Source organism: Pieris brassicae, chromosome 5, assembly GCF_905147105.1.
Source record: "Pieris brassicae chromosome 5, ilPieBrab1.1, whole genome shotgun sequence".
Lineage (NCBI taxonomy): Eukaryota > Metazoa > Arthropoda > Insecta > Lepidoptera > Pieridae > Pieris > Pieris brassicae.
The window spans coordinates 4,905,506-4,933,490 of record NC_059669.1 but is presented as its reverse complement, the minus strand read 5'-3'; the positions used below and the strand labels follow the sequence as shown (position 1 = coordinate 4,933,490).

The 27,985-nt window shown below is 34.7% G+C and overlaps 5 protein-coding genes across 5 annotated transcripts; 3 read left to right on the top strand and 2 right to left on the bottom strand.

Moving 5' to 3' along the window:
* The first annotated feature begins 2,203 nt into the window (after positions 1 to 2,203).
* On the top strand, positions 2,204 to 3,123 carry LOC123709313 (cuticle protein 16.5-like). Its single transcript, XM_045660538.1, has one exon. It carries the CDS (start codon positions 2,263 to 2,265, stop codon positions 3,043 to 3,045), a length of 783 nt encoding a protein of 260 aa, XP_045516494.1. The 5' UTR covers positions 2,204 to 2,262; the 3' UTR covers positions 3,046 to 3,123.
* A 942-nt stretch (positions 3,124 to 4,065) lies between these two features.
* Positions 4,066 to 4,932, bottom strand: LOC123709315 (cuticle protein 16.5-like). Its single transcript, XM_045660539.1, has one exon. The coding sequence runs from the start codon at positions 4,871 to 4,873 to the stop codon at positions 4,133 to 4,135; it is 741 nt and encodes a 246-aa protein (XP_045516495.1). The 5' UTR covers positions 4,874 to 4,932; the 3' UTR covers positions 4,066 to 4,132.
* Positions 4,933 to 14,847: 9,915 nt separating this feature from the next.
* Positions 14,848 to 19,708, top strand: LOC123709724. The gene is made up of 5 exons (XM_045661247.1): positions 14,848 to 14,907; positions 15,845 to 16,192; positions 16,284 to 17,450; positions 18,609 to 18,901; positions 19,092 to 19,708. Exons 2-5 carry the CDS (start codon positions 15,848 to 15,850, stop codon positions 19,699 to 19,701), a joined length of 2,415 nt encoding a protein of 804 aa, XP_045517203.1. The 5' UTR covers positions 14,848 to 14,907; positions 15,845 to 15,847; the 3' UTR covers positions 19,702 to 19,708.
* Positions 19,709 to 20,282: 574 nt separating this feature from the next.
* On the top strand, positions 20,283 to 25,813 carry LOC123710365. The gene is made up of 5 exons (XM_045662200.1): positions 20,283 to 20,615; positions 21,717 to 21,856; positions 24,435 to 24,529; positions 24,742 to 24,871; positions 25,540 to 25,813. Exons 1-5 carry the CDS (start codon positions 20,366 to 20,368, stop codon positions 25,633 to 25,635), a joined length of 711 nt encoding a protein of 236 aa, XP_045518156.1. The 5' UTR covers positions 20,283 to 20,365; the 3' UTR covers positions 25,636 to 25,813.
* A 45-nt stretch (positions 25,814 to 25,858) lies between these two features.
* Positions 25,859 to 27,263, bottom strand: LOC123710366. Its single transcript, XM_045662201.1, has 3 exons — positions 26,921 to 27,263; positions 26,481 to 26,729; positions 25,859 to 26,098 (listed from the first exon to the last, which is right to left on the bottom strand). Exons 1-3 carry the CDS (start codon positions 27,101 to 27,103, stop codon positions 25,943 to 25,945), a joined length of 588 nt encoding a protein of 195 aa, XP_045518157.1. The 5' UTR covers positions 27,104 to 27,263; the 3' UTR covers positions 25,859 to 25,942.
* Positions 27,264 to 27,985: the final 722 nt, after the last annotated feature.

Sequence of the window (27,985 nt, the reverse complement as noted above, 5' to 3'; positions counted from 1 at the left end):
TAAAAACAAATATGAATGACAAAGGCTTTTTAAAAAACGTAATAAATAGATTAAGCCTATTTTAAAATTTACTAGATGTTATTGTTACTATAAAATAACATGTCCTGAAGCTTTTTTGTAATCTCATATTTTAAACAAAGATTTTGTTGTATGCTTTAAAATCCCTTTCTGTGCAGTTTTATTTTATAATTAATTTAATTTAACAATGGTATGGGAGGAACAAAAAGTAGATTTTTTATAGTACTAACTCTTATTTTTACCTTGCAAGAAGTTATCCAAGTTTCGAAAAAAACTGGTAATCTGTTGCAGCAAGGTCTGGGGATTAAGGTGGATGTCTTAGACTTCTAATTTGGTAGCAGTCTGTTGTGCAGTATGTGGTCTGGCGTTGACGTGAAGCAGCAGTGGCCTAGGGCGATTGACCAGCCTTAGCTGTTTAGCAGCTAGCTTTTCCATTATGGTTTTCAGTCGCTGTCATTAGACATATGCCGTAATCGTCTGGCCAGATTTAAGAAAGTTATAGTGAATGACCCCGGCACTCGTCCACCAAACGCTCACACAACAGTCGACGCGCGTTTGTCGATTTGCTTTACTCAATTCGTGACGTACCCACTTTTCAACCCCTTTTCGCCTTCCCAATTGGCTTCGAGTGGATTAATACAGTTTTATCACTAACACCGCAGCCTGCAGCAAACTCAGACGAAACTATTGGAATGGATACGAATTTACGTTGTTGTTACAAAATAATGTAAAATTTAAATTTTACTATTTTATTATAGTAGCAGACCCAAGTTCATTTTAGGGTAAAAAATTGAGGGTTCTTAAACATTAGTGTACGAGCCAAAGCTGTACATTTTGCTCACTCATAAGCGTGACGATTTCCCAAATCGTCGGAGTTACGTCCCGAGAGTATAGCCCGACGCAGTCACTCTCTTCTACATACAGTTATTCGTTTTATAGAGATTAACTAAATCATGGGAGTTACACCCCGAGAGCATAGCCAGACGTAGGCACTCTCTTTGACTGTTAAAATTGTATTCATTCGGTACATAGCAATTAGCACGTCATTATTTCGCTCATATTCTATTGTAACACGCGAGTGGTTAATATAGAGTAAATCAATAAACCTCTATTATTTAAAGCCAGTTGACCCAGGAACCGTACAATTAGTAAGATATATATGATAGAGATAAGGGAATAGTTAGTGGATCTTCAACTGGACTAGACCCAACATAGACCAGAACCAATACGTTCTTGTAATAAATAGATCAACAGAACCCATAACCAGCGCTCGTCTGAGAAGAGAAGAAGTACAAGAGTATTTTTTTTAATTTTGACCACAAAATTAAGACGAATTCATCAAATAGAATATTTAAATGGTGACGTTTTTATAATATGTGGATACGACCAGCAAAAATAAATATTTGTACAAAGAAAGGGTTTACAAAAACCACTATAAAGGAAGAAATTTAAAAATCCATTGCGAAAACACAAATTATAATTAATGAATTAAATTTATCGTGATTATTTGAAGAATAAAATGTTCTCTACTGTGTCTTAATTTCACTGTTGTCCGAGGCCAGACACTTTCTGCCTTAAGTTATCAAGATGCTAGATCGCCTCCACCCAAAATTGTAACTAGTATATTTTAAAAGTAGTTGTGGCTTGCAAATATTTTATTAGGTTCACCTTTAATAACACTATTTCAAAAAATAGAACCTATTTAAAAGTTTAATTTTTAAAGTCTTATACGTTAAATGTAGTTTTACTACTAGGATAATGTTCAAATGGTATTTAAATATCCAACATTTATTAGTCAACCTAAATAAAAAAATTACTGTCAACATTTGTCCTTTTCTTATTCGTCATTGTTTATCTATATTTATAACTGGTATTATTTGACTGTTATTATTGATATAAATAATCTCTGTGTAAAAGTCCGTCCATAAAATATTTCGTAAATATTTTTTGGACTATTTCATCTTGAAACAACACTAAGACAGCTTTAAAACTAACTATTCTCAAAAAAAACGATGATATTATGATGCAACATGTGTTTTAAAGCAATTTTTACGTTAGGTATAATTTTATTGACATCTGACATTGTTTTAGCATTACCGTTTTACCACTGAAATTGCATTACTTTTTAATTATATCTGGGCCGTATAAATAAGGCTGAGGGCGAGTCGAAATTATCAGTCGGCCGTGCACGGTTTGAAGTGATCTACTTAGTTCGTCAGCAAAAAAACACAGACCACGTTCATTATGCAATCGCTGGTGGTGTTATTCGCTCTCGCCTCCGTGGCATGCGGCTCTTACATCCCTCTGGCTCAGCCAGCACATCATCCCGCAATTGTGCTGGACCCTCACGGCCGGCCCTTGGATACCGCTGAAGTGATCCACGCTCGTGCCGCTCACCTGCAGGCTAAGGCTCTGGAGCCACACGCAGCCGTCGCAGTCGCTCCCGTGGCAGTCGCCCACTCCGTGCTCGCTGCTCCCGTCGCCCACTCCGTGGTTGCCCCCGCCTTAGTCGCCGCTCCCGCCGCCGTGTCTCACCAGTCCCGTGTAGATGTCCGCACCAGCCCCGCCGTCTACGCTCACGCCGCACCCTTAGCCGTAGCCGCTCACGGTGCATACGCCGCACCTCTCCTCGGTCACTCCGCTCTCGGCTACGCTGGCCACGGACACTACTTGGGCAAACGTTCTCTGGGACACATCGCCTACAGCGCCCCCATCGCCGTCCACGCCGTCCACGCTGCTCCCGCTGCCGTGTCTCACCAATCCCGTGCGGATGTTGTGTCCAGCCCAGCTTACGTATCACACGCCTACGCCACCCCAGTAGTCGCCCATGCTGCCCCAGTCGCCATTGCCCCTGCTGCAGTCTCCCATCAGTCCCGCGTTGACGTGCGCACCAGCCCCGCTGTTGTGTCCACCGTTGTCGCTGCTCCCGTAGCGCATTCCGCTGTCTACGCCGCTCCCCTCGCGCATTCTTCCGTGTACGCTGCCCCATTAGCGCATGGTGCCGGACATTACGCACATGCCTGGTAATTTGGCGAAAACTGACGAACTCCTAAGATTATTTGTACAATACTCATATAATATTTATAAATCAATAAAAAATATAAGTATTAAACGAAATGTATTTTTTATACTTCGGCATTCATATCATTTTACTATGTAAAGGCTTTACTTTATTTATTGAAGATGTGTATTCTAAACTTTAAAAATGTACTATGACGTGTTTCTCTCATTCAATTTAAAAAACAAATAAGTATGACAAAGGCTTTTTAAAAAACGCAATAAAATAGATTAAGCCTATCCTAAAATTTACGTCAGCATATAAACTATTCTAGATTCTTCACACGACCAGTGAACTAAAATAATTGTACAAAAAGGGCTAAAAAAAACAACTATAAAAAAGAAAGAAAAAGAAACTACGTAAACATACTACAAACGCGCAACTACATTGCGAAACCACAGATTATAAAAAGAATTAAATTAATCTTGATTATTTCAATGAAGAATTAACTGTCCATGTCTTAATTTTACTTTTATCCGAGGCCAGACATTTTCTGCCGTAAGTTATCAAGTTCCGTAAAATTACTTGTGTCTTACAAATATTTTATTAGGTTCATCTTATTAACCTTATTTTAAAAAAATATAACCTATTTAAAAGTTTGATTTTTCAAGTCTTATTATATGTTAATTGTATTTTTACTACTAAGATAATTTTCAAATGGTATTATAACATTTATTAGTGAACCTAAATAAAAAAAAAATTACTGACTACATTTGTCCTTTCTATATTCGTCATCGTTATTCTACATTTTAACTATTATTATTTGGCTTCTGTTATTTATATAAATATTCTCTGAATAAAAGGCTCTCCATAAAATATTTACGCATCGTAAAGCAATGCTATGACAGATAAAAATATTACACATGTGTTGGACATGTGTAATATTATATAATATTATTATGCAATACGTGTTTTAAAGCATGTTTTAATCTTTACAATAATGTTTGCGGAGGGTGTAACAAAGGATATTAAAAGATTACATATTATTTTCATTATTTTTATATTTTTTTTATAAATATTTATATTAGTATAGAGAATTCGTCAGTTTTCGCTAAATTACCAGGCATGAGCGTAATGTCCGGCACCATGCGCTAATGGGGCAGCGTACACGGCAGAATGCGCGAGGGGAGCGGCGTAGACAGCAGAATGCGCTACGGGAGCAGCGACAACGGTGGACACAACAGCGGGGCTGGTGCGCACGTCAACGCGGGACTGATGGGAGACTGCAGCAGGGGCAATGGCGACTGGGGCAGCATGGGCGACCACAGGGGCGGCGTAGGCGTGTGATACGTAAGCTGGGCTGGACACAACATCCACACGGGACTGGTGAGATACGGCAGCGGGAGCAGCGTGGACGGCGTGGACAGCGATGGGGGCGCTGTAGGCGATGTGTCCCAGAGAACGCTTGGCCAAGTAGTGTCCATGGCCGGCGTAGCCCAAGGCGGAGTGACCGAGGAGAGGTGCAGAGTATGCACCGTGAGCAGCTACGGCTACGGGAGCGGCATGAGCGTAGACGGCGGGGCTGGTGCGGACATCAACGCGGGACTGGTGAGACACGGCGGCGGGAGCGGCGAGCACGGAGTGGGCGACTGCCAAAGGAGCGACTGCGACGGCTGCGTGTGGCTCCAGAGCCTTAGCCTGCAGGTGAGCGGCACGAGCGTGAATCACTTCGGCGGTATCCAATGGCCGACCGTGAGGGTCCAGCACAAGTGCGGGATGGTATGCTGGCTGGGCCAGAGGGATGTAAGAGCCGCATGCCACGGAGGCGAGAGCGAATAACACCACCAGCGATTGCATAATGAACGTGGTCTGTGTTTTTTTGCTGACGAACTAAGTAGATCACTTCAAACCGTGCACGGCCGACTGATAAATTTGGCGCAGTACCAAGGGTATTTATACTGACCGTGCGTAATTAAAAAGTTTTCAGTCTTAGAACAAAGTTAAGTATCAATGAAATAACCGACCTTGTTACATTCAATGTCGGTCATACATTTTAAGGAAATATTATGTCGTAGATATATGTTTGATGCGCTGTTTGATGTTTACATTAAAAAAAACTAAGCCTTTATAGTAGAAACACGTAAAAGTAAAGTACTATTTCACCAAGTAAAGATTTTTTGTACTCGCCTTAATAATACATTAATTCAATGCAATATTTAAACTGTCACCGTCTGTTTAATACTAAAAAATTGTGATTCTTCCATGTTATTGTTACGCTGCCAGAAAACCGAGTTTTATAATACACGTTCATAATAATGTAGCAATAGACAATATTCACAATACCATTGTTATATGAGTGATCTGTTCCATAGAAATAACTACGGATAACCCTAGAAAAATGTTACGACAATATTTGTATTACCTAATTACTAGTTTTAGTAGAGCTTAAATATTCGATAAAAAATATATAAATATATTTTTGGAACTGTAAATAAAATAACTAACATTGTATCCTTATCATCTTAGCAGTGTTAGACTAGTTGTTCAAGTGTGCGCCTCAAAACACAGAGGTTGTGCTTCCAATCCCGGTTGTAGACCAATACATTTTTCTGTCTATACACATAGCACAATTAACACTTTATCGGAGAAGGCTAACATTGTAAAAAAACAACGAAATGAATCTGTCAATTCGTGGATCTGTCCATCTGTACACACATAAGAAGTGCAACTTCTTTATGACCTTATTTTTCGAAAAATAATCTACTATATGCTTACAGAAATTGGTTAAATAAAGCTAAATTAGATAAAGTTTAACAAAAGGGTTTTACTATCATTGACATGAATACAAATAATACAATTATTTCATTTTACCTTATTATTACTAAGATTATTACAGAATTTCATTAATTGTAATAGATGTATTACTATCATTGCTATCGTTATTATATATTTTTGGTATCAATTAATGGCTTCGAATCTCTTCGAATCAACCGTAGCAGGGACAAGAAATCGCGTAACCGAAAAATGTGACGGTAATTTTTTTTCCAACGCCGATAAAGAAGTTTCATTGCAGAACCATGAAAATGGTAAAAAAACGCATTTAATTTTGAAGCTTAAACTCACACAGAACTCTGGCGCCACTAAATTTACTACTATGTATGATTTTCATCTCTTTAAACCTAGAGAAATTGATAAAAAGTTATGGTAATTTTTAGAAAAGTTATGGCAATATTATTTCTAATATCTGTCGACATTAATGTTACTCATTAAAAATAATAAAACCAAAAATACTTGAGGTCGTGTGTTTAGGAATATAGATGAAACTAACAATGAGCATCGACTACTTTTGTATTAATAGAACCTAAATTAAAAATCAACAATTATATTAATATACAATCAACGTTGGTAATTTTATCTACACAATACAGTTTATTATAGGCTATTGGAAGCCAAAAAACAAAACTTTTAAAACGCACTTCCGTGTATATAGTATTTGTTTATACATTAATCATAAACAAGTGAAAGGGCAATGTCAAAGTATCTTGAGAAAGTAAACGTCCTTGTTCTGTGCTGTTTTACATCCATATTTTATAGTTTTTTTTAACTTGAGGCGGACTTTGGTACGAATGTATACGTACGTACGTATGTATAGTATCGACTGTTTTAGTGTGAATTGATATTAGCAGTTCAATATTAATTCAGCCGAAATAAATAGGACATTAAAATAATCGTTGAGTATTATGATTATCTTGAAATAAAATATATATTTTTCTGACCTTAAAAGAGTTCGTTAATTTTAATTATTTTGACACACATTCGACAAATTACTAACGCTGAATTATTGCAAACCGTCTGCAATCGTAAAATACATTTTTTAATTATTTCCGCAACGAAAGATAAAAATATATAATTCTTGTAGATATTTTTATTTTAGCTTAGATGCATAATTAAAAAGCGTAGACTGGGTGAACATTGACGACCGGAGACACGAATTGATGTGACACTACAGCTGGAGAGGTCTTGACGTCCACACGAGATTGATGGGAGACAGCAGAGGCACCCTGGTAGACAGCTGGGGTAAGGTAAACGGAGCGGGCATCTTCAACGCTTGGAGCAGTCTCGACCACTGCTGGTGCAACAAGGTGTTCCGTCACGATACTTGGGTATGACTTTACGTCAACTCTAGACTGGTGGGATACAGCACTGCCCCCAACGTATGTCTTCTCTACAGGTACGACAACGGATTTGACCTCGCTGGCTGGAGCAACTACGGGAATGCTTTCAACGATAGGTGACGTATAGTAGGCTTGAGAAACTACTGGAACTACTTTTCCGTCGAACCGGGATGAATGGGAAACCGCAGGTACAGTGTAGAAGTTCGGTGATACAACTACTGGTTGAACTGCCTCCGAGACCAAGATCGTTGATCTTTTGTCTTTAGGTGCACCAGCACACAGAGCGAATAAAACGCTGAACACCACCAAAAATCTCATTTTGAGCGAGGTCTGTGTTCTGTTTTGAAATCACCACAAAAATATCTGCTAGACTGACGTTATTCGGGTGAAGCGCTCTATTTATACACCCACTAATTTATTTTACATCCTTACATTAAAGTTGAGGCAGATAGGACATGTGGGCGTCCTTGATCATCGGTTTTCTAGCGATCTGTATTCTCAAAATTATAACCAATTCGTATAGAGTTCGATTGTGTATAAACTTGTGGTGCATTGCTTGTGGTGAATTGTCGATGTGTATATGGAAAAAAACCTGCATTTCAATACATATATAATAATTATATTAGAAAGAGTATATATTTATAGATAGTGTGAATTTTTTTTTGTAGAACAGAGGGCAAACGGACTGGAGACTCATCTGATGTTAGTTCATGGACACTCTCAATGTCAGAGGGCTCGCGAGTGCGTTGCCGGCCTTTTACGAATTGATACGCTTTTTTTCTTGAAGGGCCCTAATTCCTTTAGAAATGTGGATGATACGTAACTTAAATTATATTTAAAGTAATTAACATCATCACGAAAAAACCTAAAAAAATCCGATATACGGAACACTTAAAGGCAATCAATAATTTTACATAACTTATATGGAAACAACAAATCTCCTAACAGCATACATGACATTTAATTATTACATTAAATGTAATTTATTAAGGGCGTATTAAAATATCCGCAATTAAAAATGGTATTTGGAATAAATTTATAAAAGACATGATAATATGATGTGTTTAAAAACAAAAGTTATGATTATAATCTCCTGTATTATGTCTTGATGCCATCAATATTTCCCAGTAAGTTAATCACGATTTTTATTCCTTCGAATCCACTACTATTTATCTAAAGGAGTCTTGAAAGAAAGAAAGAAAAACTTTATTAAACACAATATATACATATTAAGGTAAATTAAATTGCACTGCCAAAACTAGGATTCCCTGTGTTGTGGGCAGCCAGTCTCTTTCTTTTAACATAAAAACTGTATTTACCCTTATGATTTCTACATAACACAAATTTATATTTAAATTATTTTTGCACCATAAGAATATTTTCTGCATCAGCATAGGACAGGTTGACAAGATATTCTTTGAGATTTTTAGTAAATGTATGTAATGTTAGTGATAATTTTGTTTTTAAGGAAGTGGTTTAATATGGGCCTCGGAAGGAGAAAAAGCGTTGGGCGAAGAAAGTGCTTTTTTGGGTTGTTTATATATAGGTTTGCGTTGTGTTTGATGTGGTGTGTCGGGTATTTGTTTCCAAAAAAGTCTGCATATTGCTATTAAGTATAATTGTCTAACAGTTAAAAGCATTTTTCTTTGAACAATTTTGTCTTTTGAAATATCCATAGATTTTACAAACGGCTTCTTCCTTATAGAAGATAACTGTTAAAAAAAATTATATTATAATATTTATCGTCTGATGAACTGTAACACACAATATAATAACTATAATAGAAAGTAACAACTTCCTTTATCGAAAATAATATATATGCGTTAATAATTCCGATATTAAAAACGTTAAGTTAAATTATCATAGCGAATGCTAAAACTGAAATACCTGCCATCTAGTAATCTTATACGACACTTTTAAAAATATTAAAGTTCAAAGAATATTTACTTCACGATTTGTAAACAAGAACTGTTCCTTGAAAGATTCAAGTTTTATGCTAGTAATCTTACATTCCACTAGATGGCGTTAAAACCTAGCTTTCAATAGCATTTTACACACTTATTTATTGACAGTTGACTTATTAGCGTTTTTTTTTTTTTTTAATATATTCTTCATTAGCCAAAACTATTTTATTTTTTTAATTTATGTTTGTTTAAAATATAATTCATTATTCATATCAAACGTAGGGGACGCTGTTTAATTAGTAATTTTTGGTAATCATATCATCTTGCTTTCAAGAATCGAACCCAGAAAAAATCAGCTTTTCCAAAAACGTTAACTATCAAGCTACTAGACACATGGATGCCCTTTTAATTAATGTGGATATGTTGTTCTCAAGAACAACAATACCGAGACTTGTATGATATTAATCAGTTATTTAATTGGTGGAAAAAACTTTAATCCAGAACGTAAACTTAAGTCCTTGTCGGGAACCTTAGGGAAACCCAATACGTAACATTGGTACAGTCAAACAATCGACCAAATGTAGGACATCAATAATTTAATCAGCACAGAAAAATATGCGAGTCGCCATTCATCTTTAAAACATATAAATTACTTGTTTTACAAGCATATTATTTTTTTACCAAATTTTTTACAATATTTTGTTGCGTATAATTAGACTCGTGGGGTAATCTATATATATAAAAATGAATCCTTATTTCCCTTGGTCACGGCATCACGCGTGAACGGCTGGACCAATTTCACTAATTCTTTTTTTGGTGTCTCGTTATTCTCAGGAGAAGGTTTTTATGAAAGAAAAAAAAAGAAAATTGCGCGGAAAATTAGAAAATGTAAGAATATTTAACCACCATATTAAGTAATCATGACTTTTGTTAAGATAGATATTTTTTCCAGTGCATAGCGCCTTTTCAATTCAAAACATATACAAATAAAATAAATACAATTGCTAATTGTTTGTGGCACTAATCTTGAAAACCCATGTTTTTCACATGGCCAGTTATATGTCGCCCGTTCCCATGTCGGAATACCAACAAAACTATTTAATTACACGCCAGAAAAGCAAACAAAGAATAATATCAAAAAGCATTTTTAGTTAAATATTCCAATTCGAAAGCGATATTCATAGTTAAGACAGGACAACGCCTGTCGGATCCGCTAGTATTTAATAAATAAGTTATATAATTTCAGCTATATCTGATTTTGAGCCTTGTGCTGTAAAGTTTTTAGGTAGAATTATTCGGAAGCACGCTTTACATCAACGTTATATTTACTGTTGATGCACTTATAGAAATTTCAATATATGAACTAAATAGTATTTATTAGTAATTTTCAAACGCTGTCTATACATATAATGAACAACCAACCCTCAACCTACTTAATAAACAATATCGTATTATGAATTAAGATGAAAATAAATAATCCACACAAATGTAATAAAATTTTAAGTATATAGATTTTCCAACTACAATAATCAACTACTCCATAATTACCAGAAACATAAATCCAAACAAATATCAGAATATTTATAAAAACACGTTTTAGTTCGAGAAATAGTATCTAATTCAACTCTATGTATACTTTGTTCTTAATGTTTGACCTCCCTAGTCAGTTACTGCAACACTAAGGTGCAGTTCGGAAAACCCCCAATATCACTTGCAATAGCAAAATTTGCTACTTTTTGTTAGATCAAACGCGAATTTAATAATTTCAAGAAACGTTTAAGATTGAATCGATATTATTGTTTTAAATTAATTAACTTTATTACTAAGAATATATTGCTATAAGTATTTCATAAGTCTTCCTATTTATCCTAATCTTTTTTATTTTGTCCTTATGAGGTTTTGCGAGTTTTAGTTCAGGTTTACATTTAATATTGCATTAAAATTTTGTATTTACGTTACTTGTTATGTATTTTCTATTTCTACATTTTTATTATTTAATTTTGTCTGCAAAATTTGAGGATACTTTTTTCGTATTTTTAAGTTTTAGGATATATACATATAATATTGTAAGAACAAATTTAATCAAAAAAATTCATCCACTTTTAAGTGTGTCGCCTTTGGTTATAATATGAAAATGTTGTTTTGTTTTGTTCCGATCTGTTTATGTTTGGAATAGTGAAAAAACAACCTGAAAACGTTAAAGAACTACTAACATTTTATTAATTTTTTCCTCCTAATTCAGATTTGAGAAATAATTGGGTTCGTATTACAAATAATTTTATTACAATCATTGATGAAGTGTACATTGACCGGAACAACCCGGTCATTGCATCGTATCATGCCTATGCATTTTAGTACAACAAAAAAAATTCGGTACCGCAATATTACGACACATCCGTAACTTGAAGATTAGATACGGTTTTTAAGCGAAGATTCGTTGAGAACCTTACAATCAATAATCTAATTCCGAATAAAAATCGAACAATCTAAAGGTATTTTTTTTAATGAAAGTCGAAAACAAAACGACAAAATTAAAAATTTGTTTATGCTGTTAGATTTTCGATATTAGTTTACAATAACTGTTTGCAAAACTGTATTTATTTTATTAGTTATAATTGTTTTTTTTTTAAATTACAATTACTATTTTGTCATATGATGAGGAGCATGATATGGTATATAATGGTTATTTAACAAACATTTAAAAAAAACCTCAGCGATTTAAGGGTGCCGAAATTTCTTGCCAGTTCCTCTAGTTCTTTTGACGGCCTTGATTTGAGAACTAGCAGGCAATGTAAATAGAGAAGCATAACTTTTACATAAGTGTACATTAAGTATACAAATAGATAATTTCGAATTATTGCTACTTTTTACGTCCTTAAAATGACATACACAATAATTTCCAGCTGCCCACTGAAGTATTTCCGAACCAATTCGACTTAGGGTCCTTCAAGAAAAGAGCGTACAAATTCTTAAAAGGCCGGCAACGCACTCGCGAGCCCTCTGGCTTTGAGAGTGTCCATGGGCGGCGGTATCACTTAACATCAGGTGAGCCTCCTGCCCGTTTGCCCCCTATTTTATTTAAAAAAGAAAACTTACGGTACACACACATATTGCTAGTTTCGCAAACATTACGTTAGTGTCATCAACTGAAGCAGAAAGCATAAAAGAAATGTGGCTTTGTGTGATTATTTGTTATATAACTATAGTTTACTAAAGTGAATTATAATTATTTCCTATGTGGACTGTTCCTTAATAATAATCATGTTTCTCTTTCAATTTGTTTTAGAGTCTACTAAATTTTGTATACTTAAATATTGAAAATATAAAATTAACTTACTTTATCACAAATTTATTTCTTTCATTATTTAATTTTATTTCATTAAATTACTAAATCTTTCATATTGCTACACAATACACGAACCTAGGAAGTCCTGAAATACATATACAGTTCTCGATACATCAGATGCCTGGGATGTTTAATTATATAACCTGTTTTTGACAATAAATAAAATTATTACGTTCATGATTATTATATTAACAGAGATATAGTTACAACATATTCACTAGATATTTGATGTTTATTGAACGGCTTAGTTAAAGTGGAAATTGTTGAATGAATTTAGAAAATGAAATAATTATTTTTACCATATTTTAAAGTAAAAATTACTATTTACAACACAATACAAAAATCAAATATAATTTAAATTTAGAATGAATTACATAAAAATTTTGGTTTATAGGAACCCCATATTGGTGGTAAATGCCTCCTTAAACTCCTATCGCGGACTTTAATCAATGACTATATATCTTCATTAGCCAAGGTCAATATTTTTTATGTCAATTCTGTGACGTTTAAGTTTTTTTCAAATTTCACATTCCACATTAGAAATACAGTCTGTCTTTCCAAATAAGGTTTTGAAACTCAGTCTAAAAGAAAATCCTATGTAGGTCACATACATTATTCCTGGCGGTACTTTTGCAAACTACATATGACCTTGACACAACATTATTCATGTTTGTATTGTACAATGCTTTAATACCATAAGTATTCAACAAGCTGAGTAGGCGGTAGAACGGTTCAGCGAACTGTTGCGCAAAGAACAACGTCAGCGTGTATTGCGCCCGCGCAGGTCCGGTTTCTGTTGCACTGGAAAGCCCCTCTTGTGCAAGTCTTCACTATTAAATCCTGGTTTTATCCACAAGCAGCCGTGACCTAAATAGTACACACTAAAAGAGTTCATCATAAATTATGACTGAATCCGAGAACGTTAAAAGATGTTTATCGAAAGGGCTTATACGGCGTCAATATAAAATTTAGACTTATTAATAAATAGTAACCATTGTAACCAAAACTGCGCAATCTTTATGGCACGTATTAGAATAAAAGTAAAAATGTGTTTACATCGCTAATAGTTAATAATATGATTTATTTTATCCATTGGAATAGTATAAATATCTCTAATTCACACAATTGACATGCGCGTTGAAGTCTTTACTATGGAAAATACATACCAACACACAACAAACTCTTATTCTGTCTATTCGGATATAATAGAAACAGTTTTTATTTATGATTTTAACTCTAAGAAGCTAGTATTCTCAATATACATTCTCTACTATTTTTAATAATAATGCAAAAATCAAGAATAAAATCTTTTGTTAATTACTACTACAAGTACGACTTTGAAGCACATAATTTAACAATACCCATTAACAACAAAAATGTATTTAAAAAATATGGAAATTAGAGCTTCGCTTTTGCAATGGTAACTTTTGTATATATGTTAATATGTACGTTATCATAGATTAATAATCCTTATTCCATTTAGATGTGTCAGGAGAAAGTAGGTTAATACAATTATAACCTATTAAGGTAGGACATAAACACGCGGTATTAGGTAACATTACAGCATAGGCCTCAATAATCAGCATGTATTAAGTTTTTGTTAATAAAAAATCGTTCGTTAAGACTATACAGAAAAACTAATATAACAAGATATTCCATATTATACAAAAAAAAGTAAAAACACGATTCTTTCTTTCGTTTTTCTTTTTTTCTTTACCACCTAATAATAAGAATCTTAAACACGTTTGATTATATTTTAAATTATTAATTAGATTATAGTAATTTTATAATCTAAATATATCGACTAAGTGTGACGTGGGCACATAGTTATTATACACATATTCGTAAAATAGAAGTTTAATAGTGGAAAGGCGAAAGTAACAGAGATATTTAATAAACTGCAATTTGAACTTCTATATTGTATATAGAGGCGATTTTATGTATTTTTCTTCGTACCTTACACACAAATTACACACAAAGTTCAAATTTTAATGAAAAATTTAAGAGGTGCGTAATTTACAACACTCTATGATATTAAAAATAAGTCTTAAGGTAGGTTAAAATATAACAACCTACATAAAATTTCCGAGATCCGCCTGACCTTTGTGGATATCCCTATTGCCTAACGTCTAGTCAGAAATCATGAATGAAATCAAGGGTTGATCAACGACATCTACGTCATACTCTGTACCAAGATCTTTGAAGTCGCGATTTGGTGTTTTGAAGTGTCGCTTTAAAATCGCTATTTACCAACATGCAGTCACATTTAAACGTAAGTTTTATTTAGTGGTACAAGCCTGCGTCGATCATCTTACAAAATCGGAGCGCATGCATCTTTGCGTTGGTAGAACTATAAAGCGTTGTGGTGGTAGATGAAACCGTCATTCGAACGCAAGCTAAGCATCAGTGAAGTTGTGAAAACACAGTAAATACTTATTAGTGTTATAAAGTGTAACAACATAATATGTAAGTTTCAGTGCGTGTGTATCAATAGTTTTAATTTTATATGGAACAAAGTGCTTGAAATTAACCCAATTTAACACTTTCTATATTTTTTACAATCTTACAATAATACATATAAAACAAATAGCTGTTTTAAATATCTTTAAAAAATATGTAATTTCATTTGAAATAACTTGTTCAAAACCAAAAGTACCACGCATTAAACATTTAGCGCTTTCACTTTTTAACAGACCACGAACAATAACAGGATACAACAAATCAAGATCTAACACTTAAAATATCTTATTCTTCTCCTGCGAAAGTTGTTCCCATCCACACTCGTTTTCCATTGAATTCGCACTTTTACTGTTTAATTACTTTATTTGACAATATTTACAAATATAAAATCACTAAATTGTATAATGCAACGAATTACATAAACAGACTCTAGTTTGATATTACATCAGAAAGTTACGAGAGTTCATGACGCATATTTCGGACGTGCTACTCTTACTGATGAAGTTTTACCGGTTTTTTGTTGACATTGACACCATTAACGCTTTCTTTCATAACATAAACAAGTCATGACCTAATTATGACTGAGAGGTTCTAATAAAACTGTAACTGATGTTATTTTTATTATAGTTAAACTCAAATCTAATAAAACAAAGTCTAGAAGGGAACAACTTTGATTTACGTTTATTTAAAAGAAGTTCTTTATATATAAACTGCAAAATAATTTTTGTGTATGATGAATACATAAAAATTTGACTTAAAAGACAACATGAGAGTGTGCTTTCGCATCGCCGCACACAGTCATAACGGAGCATTGACGTTATGGAAGCTTATATAATCTTTGTCCGCAAAAGTAAAAGTGATCCTCTACCTACTAGTTTCGTCATCGTTTTTACTTCATATGTATTGATAATATTTAAATTAAGCTCTCACGTTTTTATTACAGATAATGCGGTGGTTTACTATATGTGGCGTACTTTTAGTTACGATAGCAAGTACATCCGCTGAATGGTCTTGGAATAATGACGATACAAACAAAGATGTAGATTCGAAGCCCAAATCAACGGAACTCTTACAGGGTGAAGAGATCAGCGAGGCGGAAGACAAAAATGGCGATGGAACTGTTCTTGATGGTATTGTTGATGAATTGGTTAGCAACAAACAGGGAAGAAGTCTAAGTGGATTTGATGACGTATATAGTGACCCTACTATTAAAGAAGCTTTAGATGCAGGCGATGACACCGAAGCAAGAAATTTAATTAAGGGAAGACTTTGTACGCTAGGCCTTATACAAGTAAGTTTTAGATGCAAATAATCAAATCCAAATATAATAATTCATTCAGTCAATGCCTATTAGAGTTTAATATATGTTTTTATTGTTACAGTGTGAAGATGAAGATACACAAGAAAAACGAACTTACGTTTCGCCAGATGAACTCATTTATGCTCAACCTGTCGATATAAAACCTATTGGAAAACCCGTTGCCTCAATCGCTATTCGTGGTCCACCAAGGGCTTATGGGCCTCCCAAACCTATGCCATACCCTCCACGACCTCAGCGATACCCATCTAAAAGGCCAACATATGGTAATAACCGACCTGGCTTTGCCGATAAATATGGAACGGCCAACAATGCATTCCAATTTTCTCAAAATAGTGGCGCGTACGGAAACGACTTTAATTACGTTACTAAACAGCCAGCCTTTGGAAATGACGGTCCATACACATATGAAAGCCCTAAACCCCTATACAATAAGCCATCCTCTCAGCAAACTAATTTGAAGACTGAGTCCGTTGTTCAACAGCACATACACCATCACTACGTGCACGATGATGCAGCAAAAGATCCAAAAGTTATTATAAAACCAGTAGCAATTCCAGTAGGGTCAGTGGGTCACTTAGCTTCCCAAATTCATAATCAAGAAAATTCAGGCATCATAACAGCCTCCGGATCAGATTTTAGTACCTTGAACGCTGGTGGCTTTAAACCAATGACAGGAGGATTTAATCAAGTCAAACCAGTATATGAAAGTGATACTATTTATGGCTCTCAATTTGGACACAATAACTATAACAGGGAAAACGGAAATATTCAGGGACAGAATCTGCCCAATCAATTCCAGAACAATGCGTTCGATGATCAAAAGTACGGAAACTCATTAGGATCCTATGGCTCTCAAAATTCAGAGTTTTATAAAAAGGAGTTGCACGTAGGTTCAGCTAACAATGGTTACAGTCAAGGGCTAGGACAAAACAATTTATATCAAGAGAACTATCAAACCGGTAAAGCCCAAGGTTTCGAATGCGTATGTGTTAACTACGATCAGTGCCCAAGTCAAGAAGTGATCGGACGTAGAGATGACCTATACCTACCAATTGATCCACGCAACAAAGGCAGTGAGATTTTGGCTTTGACTGAAGATCAAAGTGACATTTCAAACGTTACAACTGAATTCGAAACCTCAAAACAAAACGACACTGAAGTTAAGAATATTCAAAAACGCGAAGTTAAATCTGATAAAGCCGAGGAACCAGCTAAGGAAATTGAACCGGTAAGCTTATTTACTTGATTTTAATGTTAATTTCAGCCATGCTTTTGTCCTATTCAAATTTCCTTAGCCTCATATCCCTATAAAACAATGAAAGCGAAGACTGGGGTAACCATTCTGTAATTAATAAACCAAAACTCATTGTCAAATTAATCAAGAAATAAATTAACTCATTTACTAGAAATTAACAATATTCTTAAAAAAGAAAACTTTTATTGGAGTACTGAATTGTTACTACAGCGCCTCCTTGGACTCGCTGGCTATGGCGGCAATGGTGGTAATAACAACAAACAAGTGCAGCCCACGTTTGGTGTCTCGTTTGGGTTGCCCCAGCCTTCCCACAGTTATCCTGTCAACCCTTTCAATGCAAACCCTATACAAAATCCTTATGGACCGGCACTAAATGGCGGTGGAATAAACTTAGGATTACTTTCAGTTAATCCATTATTAGCTGTACAAGTAACAAAAAATGATTATGGCGAAAAGATTGTGAAGCCATTTGTCAATTTGCATGTTACACCTAATGAACATGTAGTTAATAAGCTTGGACATCTGTTTAATGAGAAGAAACATTACCTTTTAAACAAGCACGAACATTATCATCATTATAATAATCCCTATCATAATTTTAATCATCACCCACAACCTTATCCTCATCCTCCGCATAATTTTGTTCCTCAGTATGATTCTCATTATGCTGAACCTCCTTTATACTCACCTCAAATCGGCCATTATCCCAATCACTATCGCGTTCACCCATACAATGCACCGGGCATTCCTTCCGGTAATGAGGATTATTATGATGATGACAATATCAACCACGATGAAAGTGACTATAATAATGCCAATTACGGCTTTGCGAGGTCTGCTAATGGTACTCATTTTATAAACGACGATAATAATAATAATTATGCTGGCCGTTTCGCATACTCCCGCTCCTTTAAAATACCTTCATCCCACCTTAACGGGGCAAACCGGGGAGAACAAACGATTCGTTTTCCCGAGAGTCGAAAGAAGAGAGCCATAAACAGTGAAAATATGACTGAAATTATAGAAGAGGTAAAACCTCCATATATGATTAATTGTTTAACATAGTTTAAGTGTTTTATAACATTATATGAGTACAAACAATTATATATTAATCTGTCTTTTTTATTACAGCGACAAGGATATTTCGGCCACAATCAAATTCAACAATGCGGTTCCAACCAAGTTTGTTGTAGAAGACCGCATCGTCCCCAAGCTTCAAACCGTGGTCAATGTGGCCTTCGACACTCGCAAGGAATCAATGGAAGAATCAAGACACCAGCATACGTAGACGGAGACAGTGAATTCGGCGAATATCCATGGCAAGCAGCTATTCTCAAAAAGGACCCCAAAGAATCTGTATATGTCTGTGGTGGTACCTTGATCGATGGACTTCACATCATGACTGCCGCCCATTGTATCAAATCGTAAGTTTATTTTCAGCAAATTTAACGCAATACTAACTAAAAATGATTTAATACTATTACTGTATGTAATGTAATATATTATTATGTATCTACCATTTGAACGTAATATTAAATTATATAACAATATATTCTAACAAACCACTGAAGACTTGAGATTGTAATGAAATCTGACATCTTCTTTTGTTTTCAGACACAAAGGATTCGACCTACGCGTGCGTCTTGGAGAATGGGATGTGAACCACGATGTAGAATTCTACCCCTATATTGAACGAGATGTCATATCTGTCCACGTACACCCTCAATATTACGCTGGAACTTTAGATAACGACTTGGCTGTCTTAAAACTGGACCACCCTGTTGAATGGACTAAATATCCACACATCAGCCCAGCTTGTTTACCTGATAAATACACCGACTTCTCCGGGCAAAGATGCTGGACAACTGGATGGGGTAAAGATGCCTTTGGTTCAAATGGAAAGTACCAAAACATTCTTAAGGAAGTTGATGTGCCGATACTATCTCATGGCGTTTGCCAACAGCAACTGAGGCAAACAAGATTAGGATATAACTACGAGTTAAATCCAGGATTTGTTTGCGCTGGAGGCGAGGAGGGAAAGGATGCATGCAAGGGTGATGGTGGCGGTCCTTTAGTTTGTGAACGTGGAGGCACTTGGCAACTGGTTGGAGTAGTGTCTTGGGGAATTGGTTGCGGTCAACCCGGCGTACCTGGCGTTTATGTTAAAGTTGCTCATTACTTAGATTGGATCTCACAAATCACAGGGAAATATTCTCCCTATTAAGTACTGACCCAACATTCACCGTTGAGGTGAAATTTTGTCAAAGCAATATGATAAGTACAGTGTAATTTATTGTAATTTAAAACTTAATTTATTATGTTTCTTTGGACAATAATGTCCAAAGATGTAAGTAAATGCTTGTGCAGTTAATTTTATAATTATTTTGTATTAAAAATCTTTCTCATTACTTAGTTTGCTTTTTTTTAATTTACTTAAAAACGTACGATTTTGTGTTATTTATAATATAATGTCAACTACAAGAAACGGACCTATGTTACAACGCTACACCTATTATTATTTCGGCGAGACCGAAAACTACTATGTATGAATAATACGTCAAAGAAAAAAGTACCACAATAGTAAGTACAATAAATCTTAGATGGCGTTTTTCACAACTATTATGAATTAGGTCCGAACTTAGTATTAACTATCTACTGTGGTACAGTGCCTCTTAAAATATCTAAAATTTCATAAAACAGTTAAGACAGAAATACCAGAATTTAATTTTAACATAACACATTATTTGTAAAAATACAAAAGACATCTTGACATCTATCAATACATAATGAAGTATAATTCAAAAACATATAAAACAAAGTTTCGTTTAATCGAATTTTAAGGTGCAATAGCTACGTTATATTTTAGCGAACACAAAATAATTATAATAATGGCGGGAAAAACAACAGATCGCAAGAAAACCAAAGATAAAGGGCCTACTAGTGAGGCGAGCGACAATGCTGCCACTTTTACTCTACCCGATTCTTTACCATGCTCGGAAATTGAGTTTCCTGTACTTATAAAGAGGGTCAATAAAGCAAATTGGAATCTTATAGTTAGAGAGAGAGAGAAGGAGTTACAAGAAATAGAAGATAGCCGAGAAAGCAAAAAAGAGCCCATAATAAAACAGCCTTTTCTTAGTAAGTTTCTTACTACCGTTTTATTAGTGATTTATGAAACTTAATGTTTACGGGCATCAGTCTCCGCAGTAACAAGTACATTCTGTCGGTTTTCCTATGAAATCTTCCCAATTACAAAAACCCTTGGTTGGCCCGTCATTTCATGGAGTTCTTTTTAGAACTCCATTCGTCGCATCGTTCATGTGATTACCATAGAAACAGGTTTCTCTGTTGACGTTTTGCAGAGAATACATCAAGTTCTTTTTAACAACCTACTGTAAATTTCCAGTTTTTACAAAGTGCAAATCTATTGCTACTACTAATATACTTCTATATTATATTGCCTTCCTTTTAAACACTGTTCGGAAGTTAAGAATTACCGGTGTTTATACCTATGATCCGTGTAGCACACAATATTTGAGTCAGTACAGCAACTTAATAAATCATAAATTAAAATATTTCTATTAAATGACACCCCCTACACCTAGATTACATTCTAAATCTGAAATCTTATATATATATTTATATATATATTCAGTGGCGTAACTATACCATCTGGGGCCCGTGGAAACTTCTTTTGATGGGGCCCTATCAGTCAAAATCGTCACGTTGTACTCAGTTTAATTTTAATAAACTTCGAGATTTTCAGCGTACTCAATTACACGTCGTATATGTCCCACTTATGCCACAAGAAAAACTACTCTCTTAGGCGAGAGGGAATGGTTTGTAGTCCCCACGCTAGCCCAATAAGTATTGCATTCATCCATAGAACATAATATTTCAATGCATTCGTCACCTATTCGCTAGCTTTTCGGTGAAGGAATCGTGAGGAAACCTGCATACATTTACAATGAAATAAAAATAACAATTTTTTGAGCTCGCGGCCTCTTGGGCATGGGCCCGGTTTTGACGGGGGCCCGTAGCATTTTGCCAGCCCTGCCACCCTATTGTTACATCACTGCTTAAATGATAAATAATAATATTGAGTCGCGGGAATTTTAAAAATGTATCCAGAGTCAGCATTCACTCTTGACGACTACCAAAAAAGAAAAATATACATAAGTGAGCCCATAACATATTACCTATTAGAGATTATATTAATCATGACTTGAAATATCACAGGAACCGAAACAGATTACATAAAAGATCAAGTATTTGTGTATTTAATACCAGCATTGGAGGAAACACTTAATAAAGCTAAAATATGGGAAGCGCTAAAAATACAAAAATGTTTTTTTAATGGCATTGACAATATTGCTCAGGTGATTCAGAAATATATTTTTTTAAAATTGTAATGAGTAGTATCTTCGTCTTATCATCTTAATTAATTGGAGAGATTAATTTTAAGTGTAAATTATAGCGTAGTATTTAATTCCTGGTAAACTAACGGTTTGATACACATCACTAGAATAAAATAAGTTATGTACACAAAACAATAAGCAATTTAAAACATACTAACGGACCCGACGGACTTCGTTCTGTCAAAAAGATTTGAAATGTGGCAGTTTTTTGTTCCTACCAATTTTAAAGTCGGCGCAAAAAAATCTGATTATAGGGCGATGTGTGAGGTTCAGCTCGGGTGACCAAAGTATCTTCGCTTCCACGAACTTTGGCCACTCTTCTGTGACCCACTAAAAATCCCCGACTGGGATGTCTGCTAGAGGGCTTCAAACTAAGAGGCGAACTTAGTGTTCAAACCTGATTGGAAGATAATCTAAAAGGATAGTGGGAACCTAAAAGTGACAAATATTTAAAAATTGTGTGCCTCATTGATATATTTTCCTATTAGTATGTATTTAAATAATTTTGCTCACATAGGGATATTAAATAAATAATTCAAAAATTAAATCTTTTTTTAACGCCATTTGTTTGACAGTGTATGTGTATGTGTATATGTAATGACGTGAAAACATATCCATTTCATGTCGCGTACCGAAACTAAAATAAAAGAAATAATATCGCGAAGCCAATCAAATTAAAAATCAGTACTAATGATCCATAGCTCTCACATTTTTTGACTATTCAATTTGGTCGGGTTTGCGATATTATCACTTGTGTTTCGGTACGCGATATTGCTTAGACAACAGTGAGTGTTTGTAATTTAATATGAACTTTATTGAATAGCAATAAAGTTTAAATTGACTCTACTTTTCATTTACAAAACGTTTGTATGGTAAATAGAAAAGGGCTGTTTTTAGGGTTTTCCCGGAAATTATTCGATTTTTTCTCGCCCTGAAAACCTTCCCTAGACCTCCACGAACATTTCAAGACTAAGATAAGATAAATCCGTTCAGCCGTTCTCGAGTTTTAGTGAGACTAACGAACAGCAATTCATTTTTATATATATATATATATATATATATAGATTTACTAAGCTGCTGTCTTATATATGATAATGAATGTGTTTTTTTTAATAAGGACCCCTACGTACTAGCCTATCGGGCACGCAGTCAGTCAGATATGTGACCGAGTAGCTAGGTAGCAGGGGAGTGTCGAAGTCTCCCCTTTCTTAAAAAGGGACATTATTAACTTAGGGGTTGGCGTTCTTCGCCGGGCCCGGGTGACAACTGCTCCGGAAATATCGTCATGATATTTATGGGCGAGTCGGAGCCCGCGTTACGTCTCGTGCTGACATTAACAGTCAGTGACATGTTTGACAATCTTGCCGCAGAATTTTTCCAGCTGCGATCTGTGCCTAAGCAACATGTCTGATAGCCCATCCCGGGATATCCTGATGCCAGTCTCGAGCTCCAGATCGCACATTGCCCTTCCGAATGTTGCACAGTCAACAAGGAATGTTGTTTGGTCGGTTCTGTCGTCACAGTCACACACGGGGCTCGTCTTCAGTTTGAGTCTGTGTAAATAGTGTCCAAAAGCCCCATGGCCAGTCAGGATCTGCGCCATGTGAGGTCCGAAATGTGAGGTTTGGGTGGGTGAATGTTTGTAGGATCCTTATATTGGGACTTTATTCATCGTGAGGCGGGGGTTGTCAAACTTACGTTTACGTGTCACCACCATCGCATTGGTTTTGTGAGGCGCAAACCTAAGCTTGCCCCTCTCCCCCCACTTATACACAAGATCCAGTATAGAATTGGCTATTTTAGATACCTCCTCTCTCGTGTCTCCATCTATCATAAGCAGGACATCATCTGCAAACGCTTGAGCCTTAACCTGCTCATCATCTATCATCTTCAAAAGAGGGTCGATCATCCAGAGCGTAGGCCCGGCTATGGAGCCTTGCACGCATCCTTTGCTTGTTCTTATGAAGATTTTATGGCCTGCGTGATTTAGGATGATGCTCCTGTGCTGTAGATAACTGTTCATAATTTTTGTTATGTTTGCAGGACATTCCTCTTCCACCAGTCGAACCAGTATTTGAGGCCACCAGGCACTGTCGAAGGCGCCCTCTATGCCGAGCGATATCACAGCTATGATTTTCTTTTTTTGAAGTTTGCTAATATGGCTCAATGCGGTATAGAGGGCGTCCTCGGTGCCGCGCTAGGGCATAAAGCCGTACTGGCGGTTGCTCAAGCGTGGCACCAGGTGCCATCTGATTCTTCTTACTAGCATTAATGAATGTGTTAAGTAAATACTTTTTAAGGAAGCGGCGGCACTTGAACTACAGTCAATAGATGGCACTCTAATAAGGCGGCAACCCATGTTCTTTTACCGCGCCAATAACAACATAAAATTTATAAACCAAATCCATAATAATGCTTATTATATTCACAAACATAGTACATATATTATATTGAGATAAGAAATTATTGCTCGCAGCTATTATTATTATTCATAAATGGTAATGTAAGCTTTAGTGTAAAAACAAATTCAATATTTTAGTTTCTGTGGAATAATAATCCAAGATATCCCGATCGTTTGTCAAGAAAATGTCATCTATTCAACATGCCATGGGTTCGAAAACAGCTTCAAGAGAAGTACATGTTTTTCTAGAATTATGTATATGTAAAATTTTTGTGTATTTATCAAAGTCGAAAGACAGTACTGCGTAAAATGTAAATAATGAAAATATACTTTACGACTCTTCTACGAACAATATTAAGTAACACACGTAAAAACGGACCTAAATATATATTAGGGTAATAATATTTTTTATACACTAGGTTCTTTTTTATAAATTGTTAATTAGGCCACGTCCATACTACCCCAAATCGTGGTTATGGCCTGAGGATTATGCAGCTACGCTCATACAAAAGACTGTCCGTCAGTACTTTGTACAGAGAGAGGACGATGTACAGGAAATGCGTGATTTCTGGAGAGTAAGTTATATTTTAAACCTAGTAAAGAGTATTAGTTATAAAAGTTATTTGTTAAATTACTAGCCAATTGTGATCAATGTTGGCCTATTGGCTTGAGCGAGCGCCTCTCAATCCTGAAGTCGTGCGTTTGAATCACGTCTGTACACCAAAGTAATTTTCTTTGTACTTCGAAATTAATATTCGCTCGTTCAGTAAAGGAACTACCTCGTAGAGGAAATTGACATTAAAAATGTTATAGTATAAGACTCAAAAGTATTTTACAAGTATTTGAAACTAATAGTGAGGTAATGACCTATACTAGACATAAACAGGGCTTTCGTTTCCCATTTCGTAGCTTTGATGATTATTTAAACGTAAAATAAACAAACAGATGTTTTATTTAGAAATAAATGAACTTCAATCGGAAAAGCCTATCGAAAAATTCCAAATAGTAAATTCTTTTTTGTTGATTTGCATTATTATATGATTTTGATATTTTGATAGTTTAATATACCGCTACCCATACACAGGTGCAGCATGTTGCCGGTTTATAACAATGTGATATTCCCATTACTTGAAGACTCCTAGGTGTATGATTTCTAGATGCATTTTAAAGTTAGATAGTAGATTAACTAATTATCTTAATGAACAGTTACTGAGACTTGATTTAATATTTCTTAAATTTTCAGAAACTCAACATTGAACAAAACCTTCCCGAGATGGAAACCAATCCATTTTTGGCTAAAAAGTTTGCATCGTTGCAAACATTTCATAAAAATAATTGAACATTTATGTCAATAAAACAGTTTATTTAAATATCTACCAAATAATTACTAAATTTAAAGCAGTAGCTAAAACTATGTTGATGTAAAAGTAGGATTTTATTTTAACTAAACAGATCGAAACAAAAATTAGGGACTTATGAACATAGTAACAAGTGCATAGTAGACAAGGTGTTTTAGATTAATATTTAATATCATACCTTCTTTCAAATAAAAACTTATAGGATATAAAGCTTTTCTATATTCAGAACATTAGTCAAAATAAAATCCATTTCTGCATCCATTTCCCTCACATATCTTTAAGCGTGAACTACTCTAAGGGAACTCCTTTATAAAGTGATGGACTTATGGGTTTTCCTAAGCCCATGCCAAACTGGATGGTAGGCTTTTCGTCACCCTTTGCTATCCTTGTCACTCTGTTAGGGCTATGCTTGTAGCTTAGTGGCATAATAAATTCTTTTAAGGTCTGAAAATAACCATCAAGTTATTATTATATGAATATTCAGGCATTTAAATCGAGTTTCTAAAACTATATTTAGTTATAATTAAAAAAAAGACAACATGCCCCTTTTTAAATAGAAAGTAAAGAGGCAGGCTCCTCTAATGTTAGGTATGATTTTATGCTGCTTTATTGTCAGAAGGCTTGCTAATATTATTTTTTTATGTTACCTACAGTGTCAAGTTTCAATTGTCAACATAACATACCATAACCATAACTACCATAGCTGGTAGATCAACAGTTATATATATAAATAGTTAGAAAGGGAGAATATAGCTTTGGGTCATGGCATACATTTAGAACAACAATTGAACTCAGGATCGTATTCTTTTCCTGTAATTTAACATACCTGTAAACCTTTCTTTTCATGATCTCGAACAATAAACTTTTTCATTAGAGGTGGCATTTCAATAGTATTAGGCAATATAACATCAGGGTAATTGTATTCATTAGTAAGCCTCTTGTTTAATTCTTGCTCCTCATCTTTAGATATCAATTGATAATCAGGTTTATATGATGTTCGATAAATTTCTGTAATCTCTGGCAATTTTCTTCCTCTAAAAGTTTTTTCAACCCATACACGGACTCTTCGTCTCTCCTAAAACATATTTCGTAACAAAATTAACTGGGGTTATATAAAGTTTAGGTTATAAGTTATTAACAATGTGAAGTAGATAAATCTGAACTTTAAGTTAATTAAATATTGCCAACATAACATGAACACGACATTTAGGATACTGATAATATTAGGGCTCCATGGTTAGAATCTATTAGTGGATTCCATCTTACCTCATCAGGACAAGTTTCTACTTTGACAATTTTCATAAAACTGGGTTCAGGGTACCTATTAAAAACCTGGCGTACTATAAGTCTTCCTACTCCAAAGATTTTTAAGCTTCCGACTATTTCCCATAATGTTTTCCCTTTGAAATCGGTCGTGCGGCCAACATATTTCACAACCTTAGTTGTCATTTTTATAATAAGGTTTGGGAGCTATTGAATATATTTCTTAGGACGTAGTTAAGTAAATTATGAAGTAATCAAATTTATTTTTAAAAATAGTTTCACGCAGAGCGTATTGCTATTTGCCACAAAATTCAGAAATCGAAACAATGAAATCCTCTACTTGATCTAGGGATGTGAACGAATATTCGATATAACCCGAATTAGGGATATTCGATGTTTACAATGCGATACCGATGCTTTGAAGAGCTATTATATAATTATATATAATATATTTATTATATAATATATTTAAACCATTTATTTTTATTATTTTAACGGATTTTAAAACCTCTTAATTTCACAAAAGCTCAGATTTAAATTGAACACTATAATTAAAATGTAAAAAAATATATATATTCAGCAGGACAAGGTTACAACGAATAAAAAAGACAACAAAAATTCTGAAATGTGCTATTGAAAAGGTAAACACTACCCAGTATCTATCAGATTTTACGTAAAATCTCCAACTGACACGGTTGGTGTGTTAGCAGTCTTCGGTTCCAGCAGAGAGATTTTCGAAAGCTGGTGTCATATTAAGCAAGACCAACCAAGGAGTTAAATATTATCCAAACGGTTACCTAAGATGTTATTTCTCAACTCATTGCCTACGGATTTCTAATTTTTTTATTTATTTGAATAATTTGTTAATAAAAGAAAGAAAATCATTTTAATTTCAATGTTGATAATTCTAAAACTTTATTGTTAATGAATAAAACCATAATACATAAAATATTGAAAGCGTTTATTTTGAAATCGATTTAAAAATTTGGAAAAAGTCGTTAAATATAAAAACATCGATCATTTTTTTAAGAAAAATCATTTATATATATTATTTATTAAGTTATTAAC

Bases quoted from the DNA above. Each gene is read 5' to 3' on its own strand.
- LOC123709313 (XM_045660538.1), top strand. From the start codon at position 2,263: ATGCAATCGCTGGTGGTGTTATTCGCTCTCGCCTCCGTGGCATGCGGC.
- LOC123709315 (XM_045660539.1), bottom strand. From the start codon at position 4,873: ATGCAATCGCTGGTGGTGTTATTCGCTCTCGCCTCCGTGGCATGCGGC.
- LOC123709724 (XM_045661247.1), top strand. From the start codon at position 15,848: ATGCGGTGGTTTACTATATGTGGCGTACTTTTAGTTACGATAGCAAGT. The intron at 16,193-16,283 runs GTAAGTTTTAGA...TTATTGTTACAG, and splicing joins GTACGCTAGGCCTTATACAA to TGTGAAGATGAAGATACACA. The intron at 17,451-18,608 runs GTAAGCTTATTT...TTTTTATTACAG, and splicing joins CAGCTAAGGAAATTGAACCG to CGACAAGGATATTTCGGCCA.
- LOC123710365 (XM_045662200.1), top strand. From the start codon at position 20,366: ATGGCGGGAAAAACAACAGATCGCAAGAAAACCAAAGATAAAGGGCCT. The intron at 21,857-24,434 runs GTGATTCAGAAA...TCAATATTTTAG, and splicing joins GCATTGACAATATTGCTCAG to TTTCTGTGGAATAATAATCC. The intron at 24,530-24,741 runs GTACATGTTTTT...ATTGTTAATTAG, and splicing joins CGAAAACAGCTTCAAGAGAA to GCCACGTCCATACTACCCCA.
- LOC123710366 (XM_045662201.1), bottom strand. From the start codon at position 27,103: ATGACAACTAAGGTTGTGAAATATGTTGGCCGCACGACCGATTTCAAA. The intron at 26,730-26,920 runs GTAAGATGGAAT...AATATGTTTTAG, and splicing joins TAGAAACTTGTCCTGATGAG to GAGAGACGAAGAGTCCGTGT. The intron at 26,099-26,480 runs GTATGTTAAATT...GGTTATTTTCAG, and splicing joins ATGAAAAGAAAGGTTTACAG to ACCTTAAAAGAATTTATTAT.